General features: G+C 41.6%; 1 protein-coding gene across 2 annotated transcripts in view; it reads left to right on the top strand.

The window, feature by feature from the left end:
• Positions 1-24,918, top strand: part of PLCH1 (phospholipase C eta 1) — a 220,079-nt gene that overhangs the window by 139,866 nt on the left and 55,295 nt on the right. For both annotated transcript variants that reach the window (XM_084847320.1, XM_084847321.1), the window contains 5 exons: positions 3,258-3,428; positions 14,456-14,549; positions 19,756-19,959; positions 22,461-22,581; positions 23,481-23,652. In XM_084847320.1, coding sequence (XP_084703446.1) covers positions 3,258-3,428; positions 14,456-14,549; positions 19,756-19,959; positions 22,461-22,581; positions 23,481-23,652 — 762 coding nt within the window. The remainder of the gene's footprint in view (positions 1-3,257; positions 3,429-14,455; positions 14,550-19,755; positions 19,960-22,460; positions 22,582-23,480; positions 23,653-24,918) is intronic.

The raw sequence follows: 24,918 nt of genomic DNA, 5'->3' as shown, positions 1-24,918 counted from the left end.
CTATGATTTGTTTGAAACAATTGCAGTTGCTGTTATACCAGTCCAGGCATGTTCTGCCCGTGCAGTTTTTGTCATTGTGGTTACCATCCTGCTCAAATGATACACATCCCCTCTGTGCTGCTTGACTGGTATAATAAATGTGGCTTTGTGCAAGTAAACCCAGACCAACTGAGGAAATGTAGGATGAGTCAGATAGGCATGTGATCTATCTTTTGTTGAATCTGGTATAAAAAGTCCAAAATGAATTTTAAAAAACCCAGACCTTTGCTAGAGGGAATAAAATATACTATTTTGGAAGCATAATGTGGATTCCTTTAACTTTTCTTTCTGGAATGGTGTAAAACCAGTTGCCTAAACTTTAACAGGGAAAGCAGACATTTTAATCTGTTACTGTGAGGACTTAACCTGCACAAAGAGAATGCATTTTGAAAGAACTGCTGTGAAATGTTTTGTAAATACTAAGCAAGTCATTGTAAGCAGATGCTCAAAGTTGTTGCTGGGTTTTTTTTTTAAAAAAAGCCATAATAACATATAGCAAGTACTCCTTTCTTCCCCGAGGACAGACTCAGCAGAAGTAAATAGTGGAGTTAATGTCTGCATTTTTCCTTGCACGGAATCCTGCTATTGTTGTCATATGCCTGAATGATGTTTTGGCAACAGAATTGAAATAATTGTGGCTGTGTATCCCCCACCCCCAGGTTCAAAATTCAGGAGTACCACACTATCCCGATTTCTCTTAAAGAACTAATTACACCTCAGATTAAGCCTGCAATACACACTTCCCTGGGAGTAAGTCCCATTGAATGCAATGGGGCTTACTTCTAAGTAGACCTGTATAGGGTTGCACTGAATTAGATTGTATCAGCATCGCTATAAAATATGTCCATTGTGAAGTCTCAGCATGGAACGTCTTACTGCAACAACAGGTCCTTTGTGAACACAGAACAAACAAGGAGGGAAGGCACCAGAACACCATGCATACTGAAGGAGAGGGACCCCCCCCCCATGCCTGAGCAAAAGAGCAGTGCAGGTTGGACAGTTGTGAAGATGTTTAATTGAAGCCCAACACGTTTCGCGTTTTGAAAACCCCTTTTCAGGGGTGCTCTACAACAAAAGCAAAAGTGAAAAAGCACTCATGATCACACTCTACACTCATCTATACCTTACTTTACATGATTTATATCAAACAAAGCCATGCAAACACATAATGCAGAGAGGACAAATAATAAATAACATTGACATGAATCTAAATTAGCACAAGAGTCTTTAACATATAAAACCTTAGCAATCTGAAACAGCGCAGAAATCGTTATTTCCAAATGCGCTGCAAAGTGCACGTGTCACAGAGGCTACCGAAGGGGCCATAGTGCAGTGGTAGAGTGCATTCAGAAGGTCCCAAGTTCAATCCCTTTCAGTATGTAGTAGCCTCTGTAGTATGTGCACTTTGCAACTCGTTTTTTATCTCAAATTACGGAACGATCTCCCCAACAAGGCCCGCCTGGCACCAACATTGTTATCTTTTTGGCGCCAGGTTAAGACCTTTGTCTTCTCCCAGGCATTTGGCAGCGTATGATAAGTTTTAATCAATCCTGGAATCTCTTATGGTTATGGTTGTTTGCTTTGAGATGGCTTGTGTGAAGTTGTTTTAGATATATATTCTTTTGTGTAAGCGGTCTGTTTGTGGGTGTTTTTATGTAAATGGCTTGTAATCTCTGTATACTGTATTTTTAATGTTTTTAATCTTTGTAAACCGCCCAGAGAGCTTTGACTATTGGGTGGCATAGAAATGTAATAAACAAACAAACAAACAGAGTTTTCAAGGTGGGTGTTGTATTTTTATAGTTTTTGAAATGTCTTCTCATTAAGCGAGCCTTTGAAGATTCTACGGAGTGTTTTAAGGTTTGACTGTTGTTTTCTAATGGTTGTCTTTTAGAATTTTCAAATGTATCCTTGTGGTTTCTCAGAACGTTTACTGCATTAGAGCATGTTGGTTATTATTAATAAGGTTTTATATTTAAAAGATTTCTGTGCTATTTCACAGAATAAATAAGGTTTTATATGTTAAAGACTTTTGTGCTAGTTTATATTCATGTCAATATTTATTATTTGTCCTCTCCTCATTATGTGTTTGCACTGCTTTGTTTGATTATATAGCATGTAAAATAATAAATTTTATTATTTATGAGATGAGTGCAGAATATTTTTTTCTTTTTTTGCTTTTGCTTTTGTTGTAGAGCACACTTGAAAAAGGGTTTTTAAAACCCAAAAGGCGTTGGGCTTCAGTTAAACATCTTCACAATTGTTCAAGTTGCAATGCTTTTTTGCTCAGGCACCCGGGGGTGGGGGGTGGTCCTCTCCTTCAGTCTGCACCTTTGTGAACACATCATCTTATGTGCAGCCGACTCAAATGTTGGGGCAGGGGGGCTTTGGATCTGTGCACAGGTTTTAGGACTCTATGGCTCCATCTCTATACAGATGCGTTAACCTGGAAGTAAGGCCCATTGAACTCAATGTAACTTACTTCTGAGTAGTTGTGCTGTAAAGCTCCAATCCCTATTCACACTTACTTTGAAGTAAATCCTATTGCATTCAGTGGGGCCTACTTTTGAATAAATGTGTTTAGGATTGTGCTACAATCTCCAGTTGTAGATAACAGCATGATTCCTCCAGGAGATGGGGCTTGGAGGAAATCCCCTCCCCTGGAGGCAACCCAAGGAGGCTCCATGGGCCTGATGAGGAACCTCCACTAGCCAGGTTAGGCCTATGGGCAGGAGGTTCTGCCTCTCTCATCCAGGATGAACATTTGAACATTCCTCCCTGCTGAATGGGTGGCTGGCACATGGAATGACTGTTATATGGCAATCACAGGATATAATCTAGTAATGGCAGTGATTCTGGATTAGATGATGCTTTGAGATATTGGCTCAAATTCACAAACCATTCTTATGGTCATTGTTCTGCATCAAGAAGCTGCTGCAGCAGCACAGAGACTGACCAGCATGAAGTTATGAAATGGAGTGCCAAGAGGATGGAAAACAAATAAGCAGCTCTCATCCATGATTTGCTCATGTTGTGCTTGAAAGCTCAAACCATGGTTTGGGGTTCTAATCAATGATTAGTACAAACCATGGTTTGGCACTGAGTTTAAATTGAGCCACATGGCTCTTCTCAAGTATCTTTTCCTATGGTGGCTATTCTGTTGTGCTACTTTATTCATATCCTACCTAACGTACTATTTTATTATACTTGTTCCTCAGGAGGCTGACACAGATGAGAACCAGGGAACCTTAACCTTTGAAGAGTTTTCTGTATTTTACAAGATGATGTCATTAAGGCGTGACCTCTACTTGCTCCTTTTGAGCTACAGTGACAAGAAAGACCACCTTACCACTGAGGAATTTGCTCAGTTCCTGAAGGTAGAACAAAAGGTAGGAAAACAAAAACTGAAATAGGCACTGTTTTTGCTTTAATCCACAGCAGAACTTTCCCTGACACTTGTCGTGTCCACTGACAAAAGCTGCTGGAAGCCAATGCAGAGAAGGAGAAGTTAAGCGTACAAGAAAAATCATATTATGTTCGTTTATCTTGACCAAATATTTCCTCTAATGTTCAGATCCTTGGAAAATGTTGATATCTACACTTAAAAACAGTATGAATTTGAGCTGTTTATTTCCCTTATTTCTGATCCTTTTTATTTCCTGGTTTTATACATTTTATTTTCCAGATGTTCATAGTCTTAAACTTTTCCCAGGGGCCCATGCTTAACTATTTGTATCAATATACATTTCAAAAAGAGAGAAAACAGACACTTCCTCTTCATGGCTAGTAACTTGAAAGAGTTTAGGCCTAAATCGCCTTGTATTTTTAAATGTGTTTCAAGTCTGTATTCATCAAGGTAACAAATTCATTTTCATGTGCTTCTATTTAATAGGTATAAGTTTATCTCACATTATGTTTTGCCTCATTTGAGCATGCTCTGTTGCTGTTTCAGACTTTCAGGTCTGAGTGCAGGCAAATTCTAGTCAGTCTGTCTGCCCAGAGGCACAAACTAGTTTGGTAGCTTCACACGGTGACACATTGGCCAGACTGAGAGAACACAGCAGCTCTGGGAGCTTTATAACAGACAGTGGCATAGGACTGGTTCATTGTGATTACATGATTGCCAAGACCAGGAAGTTTCTGGGCTGTAATGCTGGTGGCCCAGCTCAAATTGCCAGCAGTGCCCCTCACACAACCTTTAACCACTTGGCCCCAGTGGCACAGGGTGTAGGAAATGACCCATTTCACATGTCACAGCAACCCAGGTTCCCCCTCCACCCCAAACCCTGGGTTGTTGTAAATGAAGTAGAAGTTAGTGAGTGTGCTGTTTCTCACTGTCTGATTACTCCTGCTGCAGCCAGGCAGAGCTAAACAACCCAGGGATGCTCCCTGGGTTGTTGATTGTGATGTGTGAACTGGGTATTCTGGTGTCAAGTGCCAAATCATCAGGTGTCTTTGTAGTCACACAAGGAAAGCATTCTGTTAGTAAGGGTGCAATCCTATGCATGTTTAGACAGAGAAAAGGCCTTTTCTCTGTCTAAACATGCATAGGATTGTGCCCTAAATCGTTTTTATTATGCAGATCACAGCCAGATCAACAACACTTCAGATTACAGCATCCAGCAACACAGAGCTAAGTTCTCTAGTCAGGTTTGCACAATACTAATTAGACTGCAAGAAGTTCCCTTTGTTGAATGCACTATGCTAGGTTATTCTGATGAAACTGGTGCCCGCCAGCAGTAGGAAACCTGAGTGGCTCTTCCAGATCTGCCCTCAGGGAGGGTCTTCCCCTAGGAAACTCTTTTCAGTGGCCAACCTTTTAGACCACCTCACTTCACTAAGTTGGTCCTCCTTCTTCACCCAATATCTGATCCTTGGGTCCGTCACTCCCAACTCCTTCCCCACCGTAAGATCAGGCATTCCCAGATGGAGAGGTTTCTGCCTGGCTTTGATTCAGCTGATTAGCTGGCATCTGGAAAGACTCCTCTTTGCCACTGTCTCTCTGCTCTATCTCCTGTGACCTTGGTACCTCCCTCACCCCTTCACCCTCTTCCTCATCTGACTGAATCCATTTCCACACCTCTGGGTGCTTCTGCAGAGATGTAGGACTCAGTCCTTACATTTGGGTTGTTGGGGGAGAGACAACCCAGAGTTGTAACCCACATGGCCATAGATGCACAGCTGGTGCCAATTTTGATTATTTATTGATTTATTTGATCTGTACCCTGCCAAGAAAATGGCACTCAAAATGACACTGACAATCATAGGAACTAATTTTTAAAAAAATGAAAACTTGATTAAAATAATAATACATGAAAAACATAATTAAATTCCAACAATGACAAAATAAAAACAGCACCCAACCTAACAGATCCTTGGGAGGACCCTCCCTTACACGGCAAAAGCTTGCTTGAATAAAAATGTCTTCACCTGCCGACAGAAGGACAGCAGAGGTGGGGGAGGGGGATTGCTTACACCAGAAAAATAATGTTTGCCTTATTTTGATCACATCATCAGAGCTGTTTCTGTCACATGGAGGAAGAGAAATATGAGAAGGCTTTGACTTCTGAGGGGTCCAGTAAGACAGACTGTGGGCCTCAGAGCCGGTTACCCTGTTGACATCTGTCACAAATAATTGGTATTTTATTTCACTGGTGCTCCATTTTCTGTTTGTTGTCTGTTGTTCATTACCAATGCATTTGTCAGCTGTCATATGCCCAGCCTCTCTGTCCCCATCACCATTCTGTAGGTGCTTTTGGAGTGTACTTATGCAAGACAACTATATTGTGCCCATTACCTCACCCTGGCTCAGTGGCTTTGAGAAACACCTGCTGTCCATTCAAAGGACTGCATGCATGCTCAGCATTACAACCACCCGTCAAGAGACGAGAATAGGTTCCAGTGTAATGGGTAGCTCACTGAGCCTTGAAGTTCTGCCAACGAATAACAGAAGATGTATGAGAAACACAGAGGAGTGGCAAACAGATGCTCTTTGGTAATGGGAAATCGCTGGAGCTTGAAGGCTTATACACACTGACCATCAGAAATTTGCCCAGGGAAGGCTGTTCGGCCAGGGCAGATGGACTGGGTGATGTACTCCTTGTTTTGTTTTGCCCTGAGCCCTGGGATCTACCATCTGCTATCAGTCACAGTTTGGTGGCTTAGGGGCACAGGATATCTTTGTTTTGCAGTATACTGCTATTTCATGAGCTTACAAGTTCCCTGCCAACCAGCAATGTTCTGTGCGTGGTATCATATCTCCGCAGATCCCAATCAACTATATGAGAAGCATAAAAGACCAACTAAAAGTGCACACAGGGCAGGTAACTCCAGCCATAGAGCCCAGCTGATCCCTCCTTCTGTACAACCTGAAGTTCAGACCTCTTGGCACATTATAGAAAAGATGTGCCTGCAATTGGCTGAGGGTCCAGGTGCATGTTGACCATATGAGATGAGTCATGGAAATAAATGCCTTTAAGGTGTTACAGAAAAGATGAAATCAACCATGATGGAAATCTGGGGAGTAGAAATGCCACGGACATTTGCCCGAGTCTGGCTTGGAAATCAACTTCCAGGGTTCTGAAAAAGGGTTCTCAAAAGAAGGATGAGCTTTTAAGACCTTTTGAGCTGTTACCTGGTTCAGGTCAGTATCTGGTCTGAAGAAAGTTTCCTGGTTGACAGAGAGGGAGAGGGAAGGGAGGGAAAGATTCTTCCTCCCTTCCACTGCGGCTACCGCTGCTGTTCCCACATGGAAATAAATAAAAGGAAGGGGGAGGGGGGTCTCTTTATTTCCCAGGCCCTTTGGATTTGCTTGGGAAATGAACCAGCTCAAAACTGAGAACAGAGATGCAGGCTTTGAATAGATTAGAATTTCCAATTGAGCAATGCTGCCAGATGCTGTCATGCTGATTTCAAGGAACCCAGAGAAATAATGAAAAACGGAAGTCTTAAGTAGTTGGGGCTGTACAAGAGATATCATCTCAAACAAACAGAAGCTTTCACTTGCACTTGCGTAATCCATTTTTCCTAATGAAGAAGTCCTATTTCTGTTGCTTTGTGTGATGCCAAAAGGTTTCTTTAACTTTACTTGAGAGAAATGTTTAAAAGTGTCTCAAGAGACAAATTCAGTCTGAGCTTCCGATGCTATACTTTCCACTGAATTTTGCAGTGGATAGAAATGATGTTTTATCCTATGATCGTACGGTAGTATCCAGTGTTAGTCCTCCATAGAGTAGATCTGTTGAAATGAATGGGACTTAAGTTAGTCCCATTCATTAAGTTAGCTAACTTAAGTCCCACTCATTTCAGTGGATCTATTCTACATTGGACTAATATTGGATACTACCAAAAGCATTTATTCAAGCACAGTTGCCCTAATACAGAATAGAAGGACGAGCACAATTATTTTCCTTTCCCACCCAGTTGTACCACCAACCTTCTAGGAGCTTATTCCCATACCACTGAGTTGCAGAATCTGACTTATCCTCCATCTTCAAACTTCCTCTGAAATGAAATCACTTTTCATTTAGTACATCAGCTAATCCGCATCAGTCTCACTTGAATTGTTTGGGGTTATTTGAGGACTATTCCAGAATGAGAAGTTTGAGGAATGCTGTCTTTAAACACTGAAGACTCATTTTTTCAAGGAATACTGGAAAACTACTGGTTATGCTGGGTTGGATCCAGATTTAGTCAGAGTATACCTGCTGAAATCAAAGGGCTTTAATTTAGTCATCATTACTAACTTAAGTCACATTGATTTCAATAGGTCTACTCTAAGTATGACTAAATCTAGATATAACCCACTGAGTGTTATTTTGGAGCACTGTGAATTGTGGGATGCTGAGATGTGGAGGTTGACCTGCTGTAAGCAGGATGTGCAACACCCCCTCCCCCCTGGACATGCACACTGAGAAATATTGACAATCTTTTGGACACCTCAGATGCCTTGAAATTTTGCTTTAAGTGAAACATGAGGAAACTTCCTGAAGGATTTCAGTTATTTATTTATCAATCTATACTGCCTTTCCATCAATAGACTCACAAGGTGGTATATAATAGATTTTTTTTTTAAAAAAAAAACACCTTGTAAACCAGAAAAAAGTAATCAGACCAGTACAGTCCATAGTAATGAGAGCAATAACTAGCTCACATGAAAAGTTAAGCCAATTTTTTTTTCTTATCTTGTATACTTACTGATATACTGTATACTTATCTGTGCTTACCTTGTATACATTTGAGCTCTATACAGAAACAAGTAGGAACCGCAACAAAATGCTGGAGTGTGGAGTATTGCCATTCAGGATTCCAGCCACTTCATGTCATTCCCCCTTCCCCCCTTTTTTCTGTTTTCTCCATTCCAACATTTAAGGCCCGATCCTATGCATGTTTAGACATAAAAAAGTCCTACAACTCCCAGCATTCCCCAGCCTGCATGGCTGGCTGGGGAATTCTGGGAGTTGTAGAACGCTTTTCTGTCTAAACATGCACAGGATTGCGCCTTTAGTCAGCATTCTCCAGCCATTAAGCACGTTCAGTCTTCATTCAGCAATTTTTGGAATGTGTTTTTGTAAAGGTTGTATGTACTTCTGGAAATCTTGAGGTTTCTCCAAGCTTGTCAGTATCTCCGCTGTGGGTGGTGCCATTTTGACTACATTGGCAAAAGCACTCAAAGTGTGAGCATCAAGAATTAGAAATGCCTCAGATTATATCTCTTACATTTCATGGTTTCTTGGCCTCACTATTTACACTTTCCTCCCTCTATACATATCTGTCTGTCTGTGTTGGTCTGTCCAACTGAGGATAACTCTTCAGGCATTTGATAAACTAGAGTCTCCAGTGCAGTGCCTGTTGACACCAGTGTGCCCATGGACACCCCTCTTGGTGCCCACAGCCTCCCTGCCCTTCCTAATTTTAATGTTATTTCCTAAGGCTTTTTTTTTTAAATTTAAGCTGGGAGGTTGGCATGCTGCAAAGCAAAGTTTGAGCACCATCTTTATTTGGATTCAAAAGGGGTGTTGTGTAGTTTGGAGCTCAGACTCCACCCCTGCCTTATACTTTGATTCTTGGGCAAGTTTCTTTTCTTTTAGTTTCACCAATTTGCCTTCTGGGAAATGAGTGTTTTGTGACTAGCCATGCCCACCATGGCAGTCATTTTATGAATGAGGAAGCCCAACCCATGGCAGCTATTTTGCAAAAGTGCCCACAATGCTCTCAGAATTCCAAATGTACCCATCAGCCCAAAAAGTTTTGGGACCCCTGGCTGTAGAAGCTTATGCCATAATAAATCTGTCAGTCTTCAAAGTGCCATCCATTTTGTTATTGTGTTGGTATCATCAAAAATCTCATTTGGCTTTCCTCAGAATTCTTGAAGCCAAACTCTCCAATTTTCATCAGGTGTTGCATTCAGCAAAATTTCAGCAGCAATTTCGGGGATGGGTGGATATCTGCCAGGACTAAAACAGGTGGTGAGTTACCACTGAAGGGTCATCCCCCGAAGAGGACAACCCTAAAGAGGGAGCACCCCTTTGAAGGTGGAATGAGGGCAAGGGCAACCTTGTACTTTTTGTTAGAGGGGTTATGGGATAATACACTTGAACCCTTTGTCTAGGGTGGTTGGGATCTAGAAGGCCCATGCGAGAATCTGGAGTATTACCTCTATGACATAAGGCCCTCTCAGTTGTGTAATTTTAATCTGGAAACTCTCTGTGTTGGGTGGGGTGGCCTTTAACGTTGTACCCTGGTGCCCCTCCACAACTACCACCCTCGCTTTTAAAACTTTCGCTCTTTGTTCTTTCAAGGATGTGCCAGGGAAATGCTGTATGTATGTGATCACCTGGGGAGGGGTGAGAGGGCCTGCATAATGGTAGTTTTTGGTAGGGAGAAGTGTGGCAGCACGAGTTTGACAAGCCAGGAAAAGGGAATAGCAAGTAGGTATCTTACTTTTCCATTTTCTAGCCTCTCCCTCAACCAGACAGTCCATGGTTACCTTATCAGCTTGCCCCCTGGTCTGCTGGTGCTGTTACTGAATGCCAGGTTGGTTCATAATAAAAGCATAATAAAACCTCTCTTATCCATGACTTGATTGTGGATGAGGAGGCCGACCAAAGTTATTTAACTAAAACCTGGGTCGAGGAGCTGTGAATCTCTCCTAGCTATGCCTCCTGGGTGTTTTTGCTACATTGTAATTGTGTTTTGTAATTGTGGTTTTTAATTTCATTTTGTTTTATCTTGTACACCGCCCAGGGAACAACTGTGATAGGGTGGCTTATAAACTGAAAGAATTAATAATTGTATGGGTGGGTTTGACTCCTGGGCTTAGATGATATTCTTTCTAGACTTCACAGTTCTGGCTTACCATACTTCATAACTTTCTGCTTCACATGGATAACTACAAAACTCTTAGAAGTCCCATGTGGCACTAACATCTTGGCACTAACAAACATCCTGATAAAGAAAGGTTATTGGACCAGACCCTGTTTTTTGTGTTCGTTAATTGCATTCCTGCAAGTTTCACATTCTGATCACCATGCTGGCTAAACCAAGAGAATTCAATGTAGCTTCAGCACCTGTCCTGTGCTGAGTTTTATTATTTCACTCTGAATGTACCCTGTGTGTGTGTGTGTGCGTGCGTCTTTTTAATGCTCTGGAAAGGAATAGGCTTTAGCATCAATACTAATCTCATGAGCTGAGACGAGGAGTAATAAGTTTTCACTAGGCTGGAACAACTGAATTTGCAGAAATAGCTAAAATGTTGGCTATGATCCAGCCAAAGTGAAGTGCTGTTGAGTCCCATGGGAGAGTATTGAGCTCATGTTTAACTCTTCCTCTGTCACCAGTGGGATTTTAAATGTGTTTAACTTTATCTGGATCATGCTCAGTTTGTGTAAGATCCTTGATAAGTTAAATTAGCAGCCTCTTTATTGCAGGTTTTATCAAACAATGTGATGAACTATTATATTATTTTGCATTATTAACCTGATCCATATCTCAGCATAGCTAGGTACTTGGATTTAAGTCCACTATATCCAAAGAAGTAAATTATGTGATATGATAAGCCAGGCCTAAATCTGTGAAGCTTTCATTTAACTATAGTTTCCTGTTCGAACTGGGGAATGGTGATTTTTGTGTTGTTGTTTTTAGGTGTGGTGCAAGTTCCACAGAAAAGTTTTTAATTTTTATTCCATATGTTAGGGGCACATTCTAGGTAGAGCAATATGTTATCAGTAGGCTTCTTTGTTTGTTTGCTGGCTCACACAAATGGGTTGTGTGTTTTTACAAAAGGTTCGTTCAAACCTTGACTTATCAAGCCAACATATAATAATCCTAACTCTCTCATAATTGCACACATTATACAATTGTTTGAAAGCCCCTTTGAGAGTTTTACTAAGAAACAAGATATAAATTTGAGGAACAAATGTCTAAACCATCAAGACAGAGTGCAATAAAAATTGGGCACAGAATTTGAGAAACTGATAATATAGCCATTGCTGTCTTGCTAGGAAAAGAAGCTTCAGGTTCTTAGGGTGCTTCCCTAAGGACTCCTTTGATGCCAATCAAAAAGCATTGTGCTTCTTATTCTATCTTTTCTTTCTTAATTGATATTTGTGGAAAGAAAAAAGCCAGAAGAAGCATTGGGAAAACATGAAAGCATTACAAGTTAAAGACTACAACGTCTGGATCCCTGCAAAATTCCGTATAAGAATCAGGGCAATTTCCTGATTAAGCCTCATCTTGAAGCACCCTTAAATAAATGACAACACTCTTTCCTTTTAATGGAGATATTTTTGTATGAACCTTCTAGGTAATTTGCTTTGGAAATGTCAGTGTTTTTTGGTTCTGTACTGTGTGTACTAGAGTGCTAATGCAGTATTAATAGTGACAACGTTAGGGAATATTTCTAGGGAACCTGTTTAAAATGTTCAAACGTAGATGAGAGTGTACAGATTTATTTTTTCCCTCAGAAGAAACAAACGAAATCAAAACACAAAGAAAATATAATGAATGTTATAAATGAAGTCAATTTTGGATTGGCAAGTTAGACAGAACTTGAATGATAGAAATCTAGAGAAACATGGATGAAGGTTCTCCCCGCCCCCCACCTTAATAGGTAGCATGATTATGTGATGAATATTATACACTGATTTAAAATGCCATTGAAACCAAGCTGGGTAATAAATCTCTGTAGTGTGTTGTGTACTATACCCCCACCCCCGAACACACACAAACACACACACACACACACACACACACATGCTTAATGGTTCTTATTCCTCCAAGAATTGCTTGACCAGGGCAGCTGAATCTAGGTAGGCAAAGGAAAAGCAAGTTGATTAAATGCAGTACCCAGGGGGTACATCAGCATCCCATTTCTAAAGAGTGAAACCACTTTTAGCTCAGGTGGCCTCAGCGGCATGGAGTGCCTTCTACCAACTTCTCTTGGTGGCCCAGGTGCACCCCTACCTTTAAAGGGATAAACTGGTTTCAGTCGTCCATGCTCTGGTAATCTCCAACTTAGATTACTGCAAAGTGCTGTATGGGGAGCTGCTTTTAAAGACAGCACAAGTTGCAGCTTGTGCAATATGCAGTGGCCAGATTGATAATTGGGACCAGAAGGTGCGAACATGTAGCACCAATTCTGGCCTGCTTGTACTGGCTGCCTGTATGCTTCCAAGCCTGATCCAAGATGCTGGTTTTGCGCTATAAAGCCTTACTTGGCTCAGAACCACAATAACTGACAGAGTGCCTCTCCTGGCATGAACCTACCCATATACTACGGTCATTGTTTATGGCCCTCCTCCAGGTGCCTCCTCGGAAGGTGGCAACAAGGAAGAGGGCCTTCTAAGTGGTGTCCCCCCCATTGTGGAACAATTCCCCCAATGAGGCCTGTCTGGCACCAACATTGTTATCTTTTTGGTGCCAGGTTAAGACTTTCCTCTACTTTCCGGCATTTTCCACCATATGGTAAGGTTTTTAATTGGGTCCTGGGATTTCTTATTGTTGATTGCTAAAACTCTGTGTGTGCATGTGTGCGCATGTATGTGTTTGTGTGTATATCTGTTTATATATTTGTATGTCAATGGTTTTTATATTATGTGCAATATAGTATTTTTAAAACTTTTAATCTTTGTAAACTGTCCAGAGAGCTTTGACTATTGGGCAGTATAGAATTGTAATGAATGAATCCCTGTGTGCTTGTGACTAAGGATGGAAATGGGAGGGGTGAGGATCCGCTAAGAGGACAGGAAAGTGTAGCCACCAGGGATAAGGGTTGTGACTTCAGCTGCTGAGGAATGTTGGGCCTAACAGGAAAGAAAGTTGTGTTAGCTAAGGGGATGTGAGCAGCCTGTACTGTGGTTATACATATATTGCCACCTTGAGTGCCATCTTTGGTAGAAAGGTGGCGTACAAGTCAAATAAATAAAAAAAAGTCTGGTACAAGCATGCCCCTCTATGTTTTTAATAAGGACAGAATACCTGATGATGGTTTATCATGTGTTCACACATGCATGCATGCACACACATGCACATGCAGTCTGTACTGCTTATGACCACTGTGTGGCCCCAGTCTGCTAGCCTTCAGTGATTTACAGCCCTCCTGTATCTACAAATATAGCATTCACATTACATGTAGGTATGTGTTTTTTTGCCAGAAACCTGCAATTGCTGCTTGGGAGGGACAGGTGAGTAGGAGTTGGGAGTCAGGGATGCTTTGCATGTTATGATTTCCAGAAGAGGTCTTTAAAGTGCGACATGACTCTCTTCTGTCACATGTTATGTTAAAAGGGGGGAACTGTTAAAAATGGCCATGCCTGTAATACAGGGATGGGGAACATGTGGTCCTCTAGATGTTGTTGGACTGCAACTCCCATCATCCATAGCCAACATAATGATGAAAGATGCTGGGAGATGTAGTCTAGCAACATCTGGAAGGCTACACATTACCCTTCTCTGCTACACAGCTACACAGGTTTCCTCCCCTGCCCCCATTAGGAAAGCACATACTAGAGAATTGGAGCCAATTACAAGTCCCCACTTGCAATTTTTGCTTTTGTGGTGGATACCACCAAAAGGCACATGTAGCCACTGCTCATGCTATGAGAAGAGGTTCTCATAGCATGAGCATGCTATGAGTGATTTGGCCCTAAGAAATGTTATTAAAACGTGAACTAATAGTATTAAAAATTGAGTTTGATGCTTACAACACACACACCCTCCCCAACATACACACACAAATCCCCAGCTCTCCAAAAGGTCATTGAAGAATACTTTTACTGACAGTTGTATTCATGGTTGGCTGCACACAGAGTAGGACTATGGGATTTTCAATGAGATGCTAGGGCCCAAAGTAGATTTTGACATGTTGGTCACATACTCTGAAAGTTGAAAAATAGTATCAATTTTGTCTTTGGTACAGATGAATAATGTGACAACTGAGTTTTGTCTGGACATCATAAGGAAATTTGAAGTTTCAGAAGAAAACAAGACTCAAAATGTTCTGGGCATAGAAGGTAACATTTTTCAGATTTTTTGTTTGTTTGTTTATTTTGTTGGCATTTTATATTGCTGTCATACAGCAATTTTTTTTAGCAGTTTTGCCTTTGACAAGGTTTGGTATGTAAAAGATTGAAATGTGAGATCAACTAACTAACATTTTAATTCCTGGAGAAAACATGCATGAGAATATGAATAAAATAGAAATTAATGCTATTGACACTATTGCCAGTAAGAGTTTGTTTAGCTATTTACAGTTATTTCTGTTCTTATCCTCTAGAGTCTAGACCAAAGGTTGGTAGCCCAGCAGTCATGGGTGCCATGGCACCCACCAAGCCCCCCAAGTGCACCCACCATACCGCCCTTGTCCCCCCCCACTCATTCCCGTTGTCCTCTCCCCACTCAGCCCTACCACCACTTTGCTTCCCGCCACACTTAGTTCTGCAGCAAGGAAGCAGGAAGTCAGACAACAAAGTCCTTGCTGCAGAGCTGAGCGCACTGGGAGGCAGAAGCAGCAGTCAGGATAAGTGTGGTGAAACGATGGGGGTGAGAAGGGAAGAAGGAAACCTCGAGCAGGGAGGAGGGGGAAGAAGAAGGGGGGTCAAGAAAAGTGTGGATGCTGGAAGGGGAGGGGGACAAGAAAGGAGGGAAGCCCAGAACGGGAAAGGAGGGAAGCCCAAGAATACGTGTGCACAGGCCCAAATGACAGCAGGACAAATGCACCCTCAGGCCTGAAAAAAATGACAGGTGTGCCCACAGGTCCAAAAATGTTGCCTACCCCCGGTCTAGCTTGAGGTTACAGATTTAATTAGGATCAACAAAAGATAACAATGGTGGTGATTACTAGTTGCAGTAATATTTAAGATGGACACAAAGAGCTACAGTTAAAGTAATTTTATATATTTGAAGCCTAACATTAAAAAAAATAGGCAGAGAGGCCGCATCTACCGGATGGTAAGTTGGATTTTGATTTATGCAACATGAGATTAAGTTTGGGTTCTGCCTTAGACTCATTGTCCATAACAGCCAATGGCCATTCTGGCTGGGAATTATGGGAGTTCTGGCCCAGAACATCTGGAGGACACCAGGTTTGGGAAGGCTGGTCTGTAGCCTTGTAGAAATCACTTTCTTTCCACCTCAGCTCTCTAACATTAACATGGGACTTATAGTGACTCATCTCAAAGGATGGTTGTGAAGGTAGCTTTACAATAAAAGTTATAATGCACCTTTCAAAGAACTAATGCTATATAATGCTATGCCGACTAAATGGGAAATGGCAGCAGTGGTGGTTGCCCTTGTATTGCTTTTGAAACATGTTTAGGCTTTGAGTCTGATGGACCTAGAGTTGGCCAGGTGGCTCTTCTTCCTTCTCCTAGCAACACTTCAAATGTTGCAGTGCCCACTTGTCAGGGGCCTTCACCTTTATATTGTCTGCTCTTTTACCATGTGGATTGAGATGATGGCTTCAATCAGCCTTCCCCAACCTGGTGGATATTTTGGACTATAATTCCCATCAGTCCCAGCATGCACAGCAAATGGTCAGGGATGATGGGAGCCATATTCCAAAACATATGGAGGGCACCAGGTTATGGAAGGCAGGCTTAGAGAGTCTCCATGCCCGTTCCAGCTGCCTTCAAGAAATGATTTCATTGGCTGTCATGTGGAGCCACCACTGCACAGAAGTATTTTTTCTTCTTCTTTAACATCTGAACCAGTCCTAAGTCTGGGCTAAGGATGGGAGGTGGTCCTGGGTGTGTGTGTTGGTGTTTTGTACATGTTTGATAGAAGTATTCTTTAGGAGGAGTTCAATTTATATCTGGTATCTAGTAGAGCTTATAGCTGCCTGTTCTGTCCCATGGCCATACTGGAACTGAAAAGATTCTCAAGGAAGATTTTCCAGGGTAGGTGGGGAAGGTGTCCCAAGATATCCCCAGGTCAGTTCTTCATGTGGAAATGGGAGGCCTTCCTTCCATTACAATCTTGAGGGATATCTCCTTTTGGCAATGATATTTGTAATAGCGATTTACTGCCCTATTCCTGCAATCCTGCTAGGAGCTATGCTAAGTAGGTTTCCGTGTGTGCATCTCCCACCTGGATGGGAAATTTCTCATGTAAATGGATGATGCACACACAATTTACCATTCCAATCCCAAAGCCTGGGACTACAAGGCTGAAATCCTTCTGGGTGGGGCCATAACTCAGTAGCAGAGTCCATGCTTTGCTTGAAAAAATGTTCCAGGAATCTCTAAGTAGCTCTGGGCAATCTTGCCTAAAACCCTGGAGAGTCACAGCCAGTCAGTGTTGATAATATTGGGCTAGATGGACCAATGATCTGACTTGGTATAAGGCAGTTCCTATCCCAATCAGCTGTTCACAGCAGGATCTGGATTTATTCCTCCCTGATCCTCCTACTCTACACAGCTGATGGATGGGAGTTCACCTTTAATAGAAAGGGCTATATGCCTGCAGGTTTGGCTGTGCCATGCATGCTCTATTAGAACAGAGCTTGTATGTATAGCTCCAGTTTATTCATGATGTTATCACGAGGAAGAGAAATAATTTTCAAACTCTAAAGATAAAAGCTAATTTTCAGGAAGGTTGTTGAATAAATGCTAATAGTAAGGTTGATGATGTATTTGCCAGCAGAATTATTTTGTTGATGGAACTGCAGGAGACAATGTGAGCAATCTTGCCTAAATCTGTGCATCAGAATTGGCACAGTGAAGCTCTCTTGGGTTTGTGAGAGAGGTTTTTTCCTTGCACATGTCCTTTCTTGGAGTCCGAGGAAAACAGACAGTCTGAAAACAAGCTTAATAAACAGGCTTTGGAATCTGGGACCTTCATAGCCTTACACTCATGCTTATTTATTATTGAACTTTTCTTTCGTTCTGCTTGAACCTCTCCTTTTCTGTCATTGTTACATTGTGTAAAAAGCTTTCTTAAGACTCCATTTGTCTTGAATAGGTTCTGTCTCACCTTCTTGGTTCCAGCTGGGAAGGTTTTTGGGGTTTTTTAAACCCTGCTGCTTGGTCATTTTTTTCACTTAATTTGTATTGAGAGTCAGCCATATGCCTGGTTACATACACCATCAATTTGACATTACATTAGTGGTGGGAGAGATGATTAGGTGGCATTACATGGCAGAGGAACCAATGGGGTGGATTTATGGAAAGGGGTTTATTTGTGTCTGTTGCCTTTTGTTTTGCTCATTTTATACCCTGCTCCAGGGGTGGGCAGAAAGTAGATCTCCAGATATTTTGGTCTTCAACTTCCAGAAGCCCCTGCCAGCATGGCGAATGGTCAGGAAAGCTGGGAGTTGAAGCCTAAAGCATTGGGAGATATACTTTCTGCCTACCCCAAGCCTATTTTATTCCTATGTTTTAAGGGTGCAATCCTATGCATGTTTAGATAGGAAAAGCGTCCTACAGTGCTGACTGGGGAAAGCTGGGCATTGTAGGATGTTTTTCCTTCTAAACACGCATGGGGTTGTGCCTTAAATATATAATTAAGGCTGGGAGCCTTCAGGACAAAGAATATTCCCCTGTTGGATGGGATGGGGGGGGGGAGGGCTTTGATGAGAATGTGCAGATTTTTTTGCCTCCAACCACTTCACTATGCATTTCAATTGAAGGGGCAACTTGGTGCATGCATCTCTTTGTGAGTATAGTGTTTCCTCCTCTGTAGTAGTGAATGGGGCAACCTCACAGACATAGCAGCTGAACACCTGGAGTGTATGGTATGAATCATATCACTGCATTTTCCAAATCCAATGAAAAGGCTGTCAAACAAACCCAAATACTGTGAAGAGCTCCACCCCCCATGGCTCCTGCCTTGAGAGACTTGCAAGAGATAGGGACGCACAGACACAGAAATGTTGTTTCAGCCTATCCCAGTGGATTGTGTTGCACTTCTGTCTGAATTGCCTCAGATCCAGTTTCAACTCAATTTTGGGTGAATTTGGGCCTGTTGATTCTCTCTCAGCCTCAGCACCATATTGGAAGGAGAGTGATTAGTGACCTGCAGTTGTTTACAGGGATGAATGAAGCAGAGGAACAAGCGGCCTTGTGGCATGGGAAGCAGCTAGGGATGTATGAGAATTTCATTTGCACTCGCAAAGCAGTCGAGCATGCCCTGTTTGCAACCTTGAATGCGAGTGCAACCAGGAGAATGTGCTCTCTGAAAATGTTAGCAAATTCTCAAACATGCACTTGCATTCAAAAACTGGGAACATTTCAGAGGAAAAACAGTTTGAAATTGTGCAATTTTTAGAAGTGTGCAATTTCACACTTTAGTCTATGGGGAAAAGTTGTGCAGCAATGAAACATACTCAGATTTTTGTACAATTTTCCCGTTCAGTCGCATTCGATTTGCACAGTTACCCCTTCATGCAAATCAAACAGTGATTGCAAGCGCTCATGAAAACTGAAGGAGGGACGAGTATCAAGTTGATGCTCTGAGAATCTGAGCAAACATGAACTTCACTTGTTTGCCCATTGTAGAGGCAGCAGTGTTTGTGAGGCTGGTAACAAGGCTGGTTAATGATATGCCAGAATTAATACCAAAACAGACAGTACTTTAACAACGTAGCTAGCCACTACATCTTTTTCATGTGTACTCTAGCGTAGGTGAATTGGGGACTGATCTGGATTGGGACAGTAGGGAGGGTAGGGGGGCTTTAACCCTCCCCCTTGCTATAGGTTCAATCCAGATCGGGGGGTGAGGCATACCTGCAATTTCTGTTGTAAAAAAGATAATTATTTTGCAATAGAAATTGCAGACATCACAGAGTGATCCAGATTGGACCCACAGTGGGGGGAGGGTTAAAATCCCCCAACCCCCACACTAGGGTCCCAATGCCCCTGCGCCTACTGGGTAGTATCCAGTGTTAGTCCTACGTAGAGTAGACCCACTGAAATAAATGAGACTTATGTTAGTCATGACTAACATACCTCTCATTCATTTAATGGGTCTACTCTGCATAGGACTCATTTATTTCAATGGGACTACTCTACATAGGACCAACTATAGCATGAAAATGAAATGTATCTGCTAGCTACATCTTTAAAGTAATTTCTGTTTTGGCCCTTATTATCTGGTTTTAGTGGTGAAGCAACCTCTCTGGGATGTATTACTCTTAATACTGTTTTTATTATTTATGAAAAGCCTAATGTTGTGCTTAGTACACTTTTGTACTAAAGACTTTCTGTTTCATATTCCTTTAAGGCTTTACGAACTTCATGCGCAGTCCTGCCTGTGATGTGTTCAACCCGCTACACAACGAGGTTCACCAGGATATGGATCAACCCCTCTGCAATTACTACATTGCTTCTTCTCACAACACATACCTAACTGGAGACCAGCTTCTCTCTCAATCTAAAGTTGAGATGTACGCCCGAGTCCTGCAGGATGGTTGCCGGTGTCTTGAAGGTGCCCCTTTGATTTTATTTTGGGTCAGATATTGCTGTAGGGTTTCCACTGAATATCGAAACAGGGACCTTTTATGTCAAGTTTTTTAAAAACCTTATTAGGCTGCAATCCTGTGGTCCTGGGATGGATACTGAGGACCTCCCTCTCCATGGGCAGAGAGGGAAGTCAGCAGAGAAAAAAGCCTACCCCTGAGGCTGCCTCATGGTGGTGATGGAAGTTGGCACTTTTCCTTCACCACTGCTGCTCTGGAAAAGGGGTGGGGTGGAAGGGGGGGCGTCTAGAGCATTCCCTAGACACACCTCTGACAAGGGAGGAAAAATATGCCAGCCCTGAAGCTGCCGTATTTATTGTCTCTGCACTCACCTCCCCAGCTTCTGCCCTGATTGACATAAACCTGGCAGGGCTTTGGAAATTGCAATTCATTCACCACAGATTCTCTTTCCTCCACCTCACAGGATTGCTGAGCTGTTTGTCTATTAATTACAAGAGAGAGAGATTAGCAAGTTGGTAAGGATTCTTAATCGGAAGAAATACGATATGCTTAGTTCAGACTAAGCCTACCACATTTTTTTCAGATTTCCTTTATATAATTTTACTTCATCCTGCACCTCTTTTAAACCCTAGAGAGAGGTCAATACACTGAAATTCTTCATCTAAGACCCTGCTAGAAAGGGGGAGCACATGTTTATCCTGTTGTGCTGCCCCTGAGGAAAGAAGGACTGAAGGAAGGAACTACCACTTGGTCAGACCTGTTTTAGTGGGTGTCTTTTGCTCATCTTGCCTTATTTTCCTCCAAAATGCAACGAATGACTTTCCATTGAATGTAACAGAATGTACACTGTAATATTCAACAGGCATATTTTTTAATGTATTTTACTGCTGTAAGCCGCTTTGGGAGGACTCCTGCCCTGAAAGGCAGCCAAGAAATGTTTTAAATAAATAGGTAAAAATATCCACAAACATGCTGCATATTGAACAACAATTGATATGGCATATCACTTTTTTTTGGAGGAATGGTTTTAAGATGATGATGACGACAATGACATTTTCAGCTAAGATTGTTTTAGTTAGAAATAGCAATAAGAGAAATGGCCCTGGTCAAAATACTCACAATTTGAACAGGATGCTTATTTCATCACAATGTAATGTGACTCTTCAGAAGACTTCAATCAACACTCCTGTCTTTAAAAAAAAAATCTATATTTTGTTGAAACAAAGCTTTGCAATTATTTATGAAGTGCTTGATTACATCTACAACGTTAGATTAATGAAAACTGCATTTGTGCTCTGTTCACTTTAGAACTGTGTGCAAATGGTATATTGAAATTCTCTACTCTAGTTGTGGGCAGAGAAATAGAGGGAACTATTTCATCAAAATTCACTAGCGGGGAGGAGAAATTCTCCCACAATTTCTCAAGGGTGGGGCTCACTGTTAGCTGTGGCACAGCTTCTTAGTTTTTCGTGGTTTTCTTTGTTGTTTTTGCACCCGCAGCAGCTAGATGGTAAGGCAGTCTTACTTGGGTGGAATCAGTCATTGACTGGGTTCAGATGTCACGGTGGCAATTCCTAGGTTGTTTAAGCCAGGAATTGCAGGGATGAGCAGAATGCGTGAATGCACTCATAATTTCAAGTTTTAATCAACTTAGGAACGCCCCATTCCTCGGTTGTTTCATGACATGTGAATCTGGAGACCCTGGGTTGTTTATGGATAAAGCAATAAGAGTTAACCCAACAATTGTCCATGGTTTGTTGTTTGGCTAAGTCTGGGTTGTTTAACTCATAAACAACCCAGAGTTCATGTTCCTGGGTAGTTGATTAAAAGTGGAGATGATGAGTGCACAGCTCATGCGCTCTGCTCACCCACCCACCCCACCCCCAAATCCTCAGTTGAACAACCCAGGAATTGCTGTCATGACATCTGAATTGGATCGTTGTTAAGGAGGTCCCTCATGCTGCCCTATTTTAGAATTTTAAAAATGCTTAAAGGTATTTTTCTACGATTCAGATCTCCTTGGATTGTCCCAGGGTACCCGACTGTCCCAGAGAACCAGTTTTGTGTCATGTATGTTCAGCAGCCAAGACAGTTTATCAGCTGGTGGATAAATAATCAGTCTTGCAGTACAAATATCTGCATTCTTAATGCATACAATCCCAAATCTGCTCTAGTTGAGTGAAAGGCTAGTTAGTGTTTTTACTGAAACTTCTGTTGTAGTTTTCCTGCCTGGAAAACTCTTGCTAATTGTGCTTGATGATGATAATAGCATAACAGTCAGCTTTAATCATCTGCCAGCATGAGCTTTGTAGACTGTGGAAGACAAGACTTGATGTGTGTAATGAGAGGTTGCCAGTTTGTTGAGCAGGATTTGCACATGCCAGATCTGTGTGTCCACTAAGAGCAATACAGGCATCAAGTCTCCCACACCCTTTCCAGCAAAGAAAAAAAGGGCAATCTGTTCCTCAGAATAATATTCATTTGATGTATAACTTTCCTGTCTTGACAGTTGACTGCTGGGATGGTCCAGATGGGGAGCCTGTTGTGCATCATGGTTATACTCTTACTTCCAAAATACTTTTTAAAGATGTAGTGGAAGCAATCAATAAAAATGCCTTTGCTAAAAATGAGTAAGTAGAACCTTAACTTTGGATGTTACATAAGCAGTACATGAGTTTTATGCACTATCACCATCTATTAAAAACACAGAGAATCATGTGAATCTCTTCTCATGGCTGTGTTTATATATTGTCAGGCAACATTTTAAATATGAGATCTTTTTGGCTGTTAACAAATCCTTTCCAGGCTAAAGCAAATTGTGTCTCACTGATAAAATCACATTTCTTTTCTGTGGCTAGCATAAATGTTTACTATTTTATTATTTACTGTGTTTCAAGGCTTGTAGGAGAAGCCTGTGTATTTTTACTAGAAGTAAGTTACATTGCATTCAGTGGGATTTAGTCCTTGTAAATGTGATTAGAATTGCAGCCATAGGGAACAGTCAGAAGAAGTTGGACATATTTATATATTGCTGAAATCTGTTCTAACTTACTTCCAGGGATGGATAGGAATGCAACTCTAAGGACTTAACAGGGAGATTATGACAGTAATCATCAATTTAAACTGGATTTTATTTTCTTTGCTCCACTTTTAAGTTCAGGGATTGAATGGCAATGGTAGCTTTTGAATGAACAGGCAGATGGGTTTTCCTTGCTTTCTTCACTGGCTGCCCCCATTGCTAACATGGCTACTCCCACAGAAAACTGTGAGAGACAACCCGCACTTCTTTTGATATCTCCAACCTATGTGAATTAGTGGGTTGTTGTTTTTATTTCTTCTCCTCCTCTTTTGTGACAGGAGGGCTGGTGTGACAGTAGGAGATATCAAAGCCGTCATAAAATGATGAAGAGACAAAGTACATAAAGAGACATAAAACCAACACACAAAATTGTTCTAATGTTGCACTGAAGTGGGTTAGGTATTTGCCAAGATCAATAGTTGAGACCTTGTGTTTTTCTTCTTCTTTCAGATTTCCAATTATATTGTCTATTGAAAATCACTGTAGTATTCAACAGCAAAAGAAAATTGCTCAGTACCTCAAGGAGATTTTCAGTGACAAGCTGGACTTGAGTTCTGTGAGTGCTGGGGATTCCAACCAGCTTCCAAGTCCTCAGAGTTTGAAAGGCAAAATCCTGATCAAGGTAAATGGCTGCAAAAGTGGCATTTGATTAGTTGCCAAATTGTTACTTTTACCCTAACACCTTTCCTCTCAGTCATGTTCCTTTTGAAAGACAAGGTGTCTTTCACCTGCAGATGTGCTGAAGTGTAAAATATATTATCAGAACTATAATAATAGAACCATAGAATGTTAAAATGGGAAGGGACCTTGGGGGGGTCACCTACTCCAACCCCATGCTCCATGAAGGAATCTTACACCTACAATCCCTGAGAAATGCCTTTCAGCCTCTACTTAAATGTCTGCAGTGAGGAAGAGCCTCCCCGAGTAGTCTGTTCTACTGTCGAACAGTTCATAATGTTAGGAAGTTTCTCCTAACATTTACTCAACATCTGCTTCCTTGCAATTTCCACCTATTAGTTCTAGTCTTTCCCTCAGAGTATCAGATAACAAATATTTGCCCTTATCCATGTGACAGCCCTTCAGATGTTGGAAGCTGGCAATCATTATTTCCCCTTAATCTTCTCTTCCTCAAGCTAATATGTGTTTTTCTCAGGGGTGATAAAGTGAGTTTGCCAGTGCACCAGACATACAACCACCCTCCCATTTAGCAGTATTAAAAGGTTTATATAGGTTTATATCTATGGGCAGTATCCAAATGTGTCATTCTGTTAGTGCAAATGATGTTGTGTTAGCGGAAACTAGGTTCTGAACTATGCGCAAAAGAACAATCCAACTAAAGTTACATTTAGGCAAGGGCAGTTGCACAAATGGTTGTGCATAATGCTTGTGCAACCAATTGTGCATAACCCTTGTGCAACGTGTTATGCAACGGTTTGTGCAATGGTTTGTGCAACTGGTTGCGCAAGTGTAATGGGCAACTTCTTGGACAACAGAAAGGTTTAACAGAGCTCCGCTAGTTCTGTTTAGTTCATGGAAAGACACCATTGGATATTGGCTAAAATTTATATCTATATCATTTGATCAGAAATAAAGGAAAACCCATCTTTGGGCCATTTGGGCCATAGTAGGGCCTACAGTTTCACATAAGATGAATCGAGTATAGTTTTGTACCTGAATACACATGTATCTAATTCAGTGTGTGTACATGCTGTATGAATCCATAATTGGTATCACACATGCACATGTTGAAGTAGACGTCTATGCATTGGTTACATATGCTGGGCCACTTGTAGGATTCTTGTTCATCTGGCAGGAGAGCAAGGCATGAAGGTATAACACCCTCTTATAGAAGGCAGAGCTAGCAAACATGTTGGCCCTTCTGAATAGG

This window comes from Heloderma suspectum, chromosome 3 (genome assembly GCF_057233095.1).
Source record: "Heloderma suspectum isolate Gila_16-S chromosome 3, 16-S_ref, whole genome shotgun sequence".
Lineage (NCBI taxonomy): Eukaryota > Metazoa > Chordata > Lepidosauria > Squamata > Helodermatidae > Heloderma > Heloderma suspectum.
The sequence above is the reverse complement of the archived record's forward strand: the minus strand, read 5'-3'. Positions and strand labels throughout refer to the sequence as shown.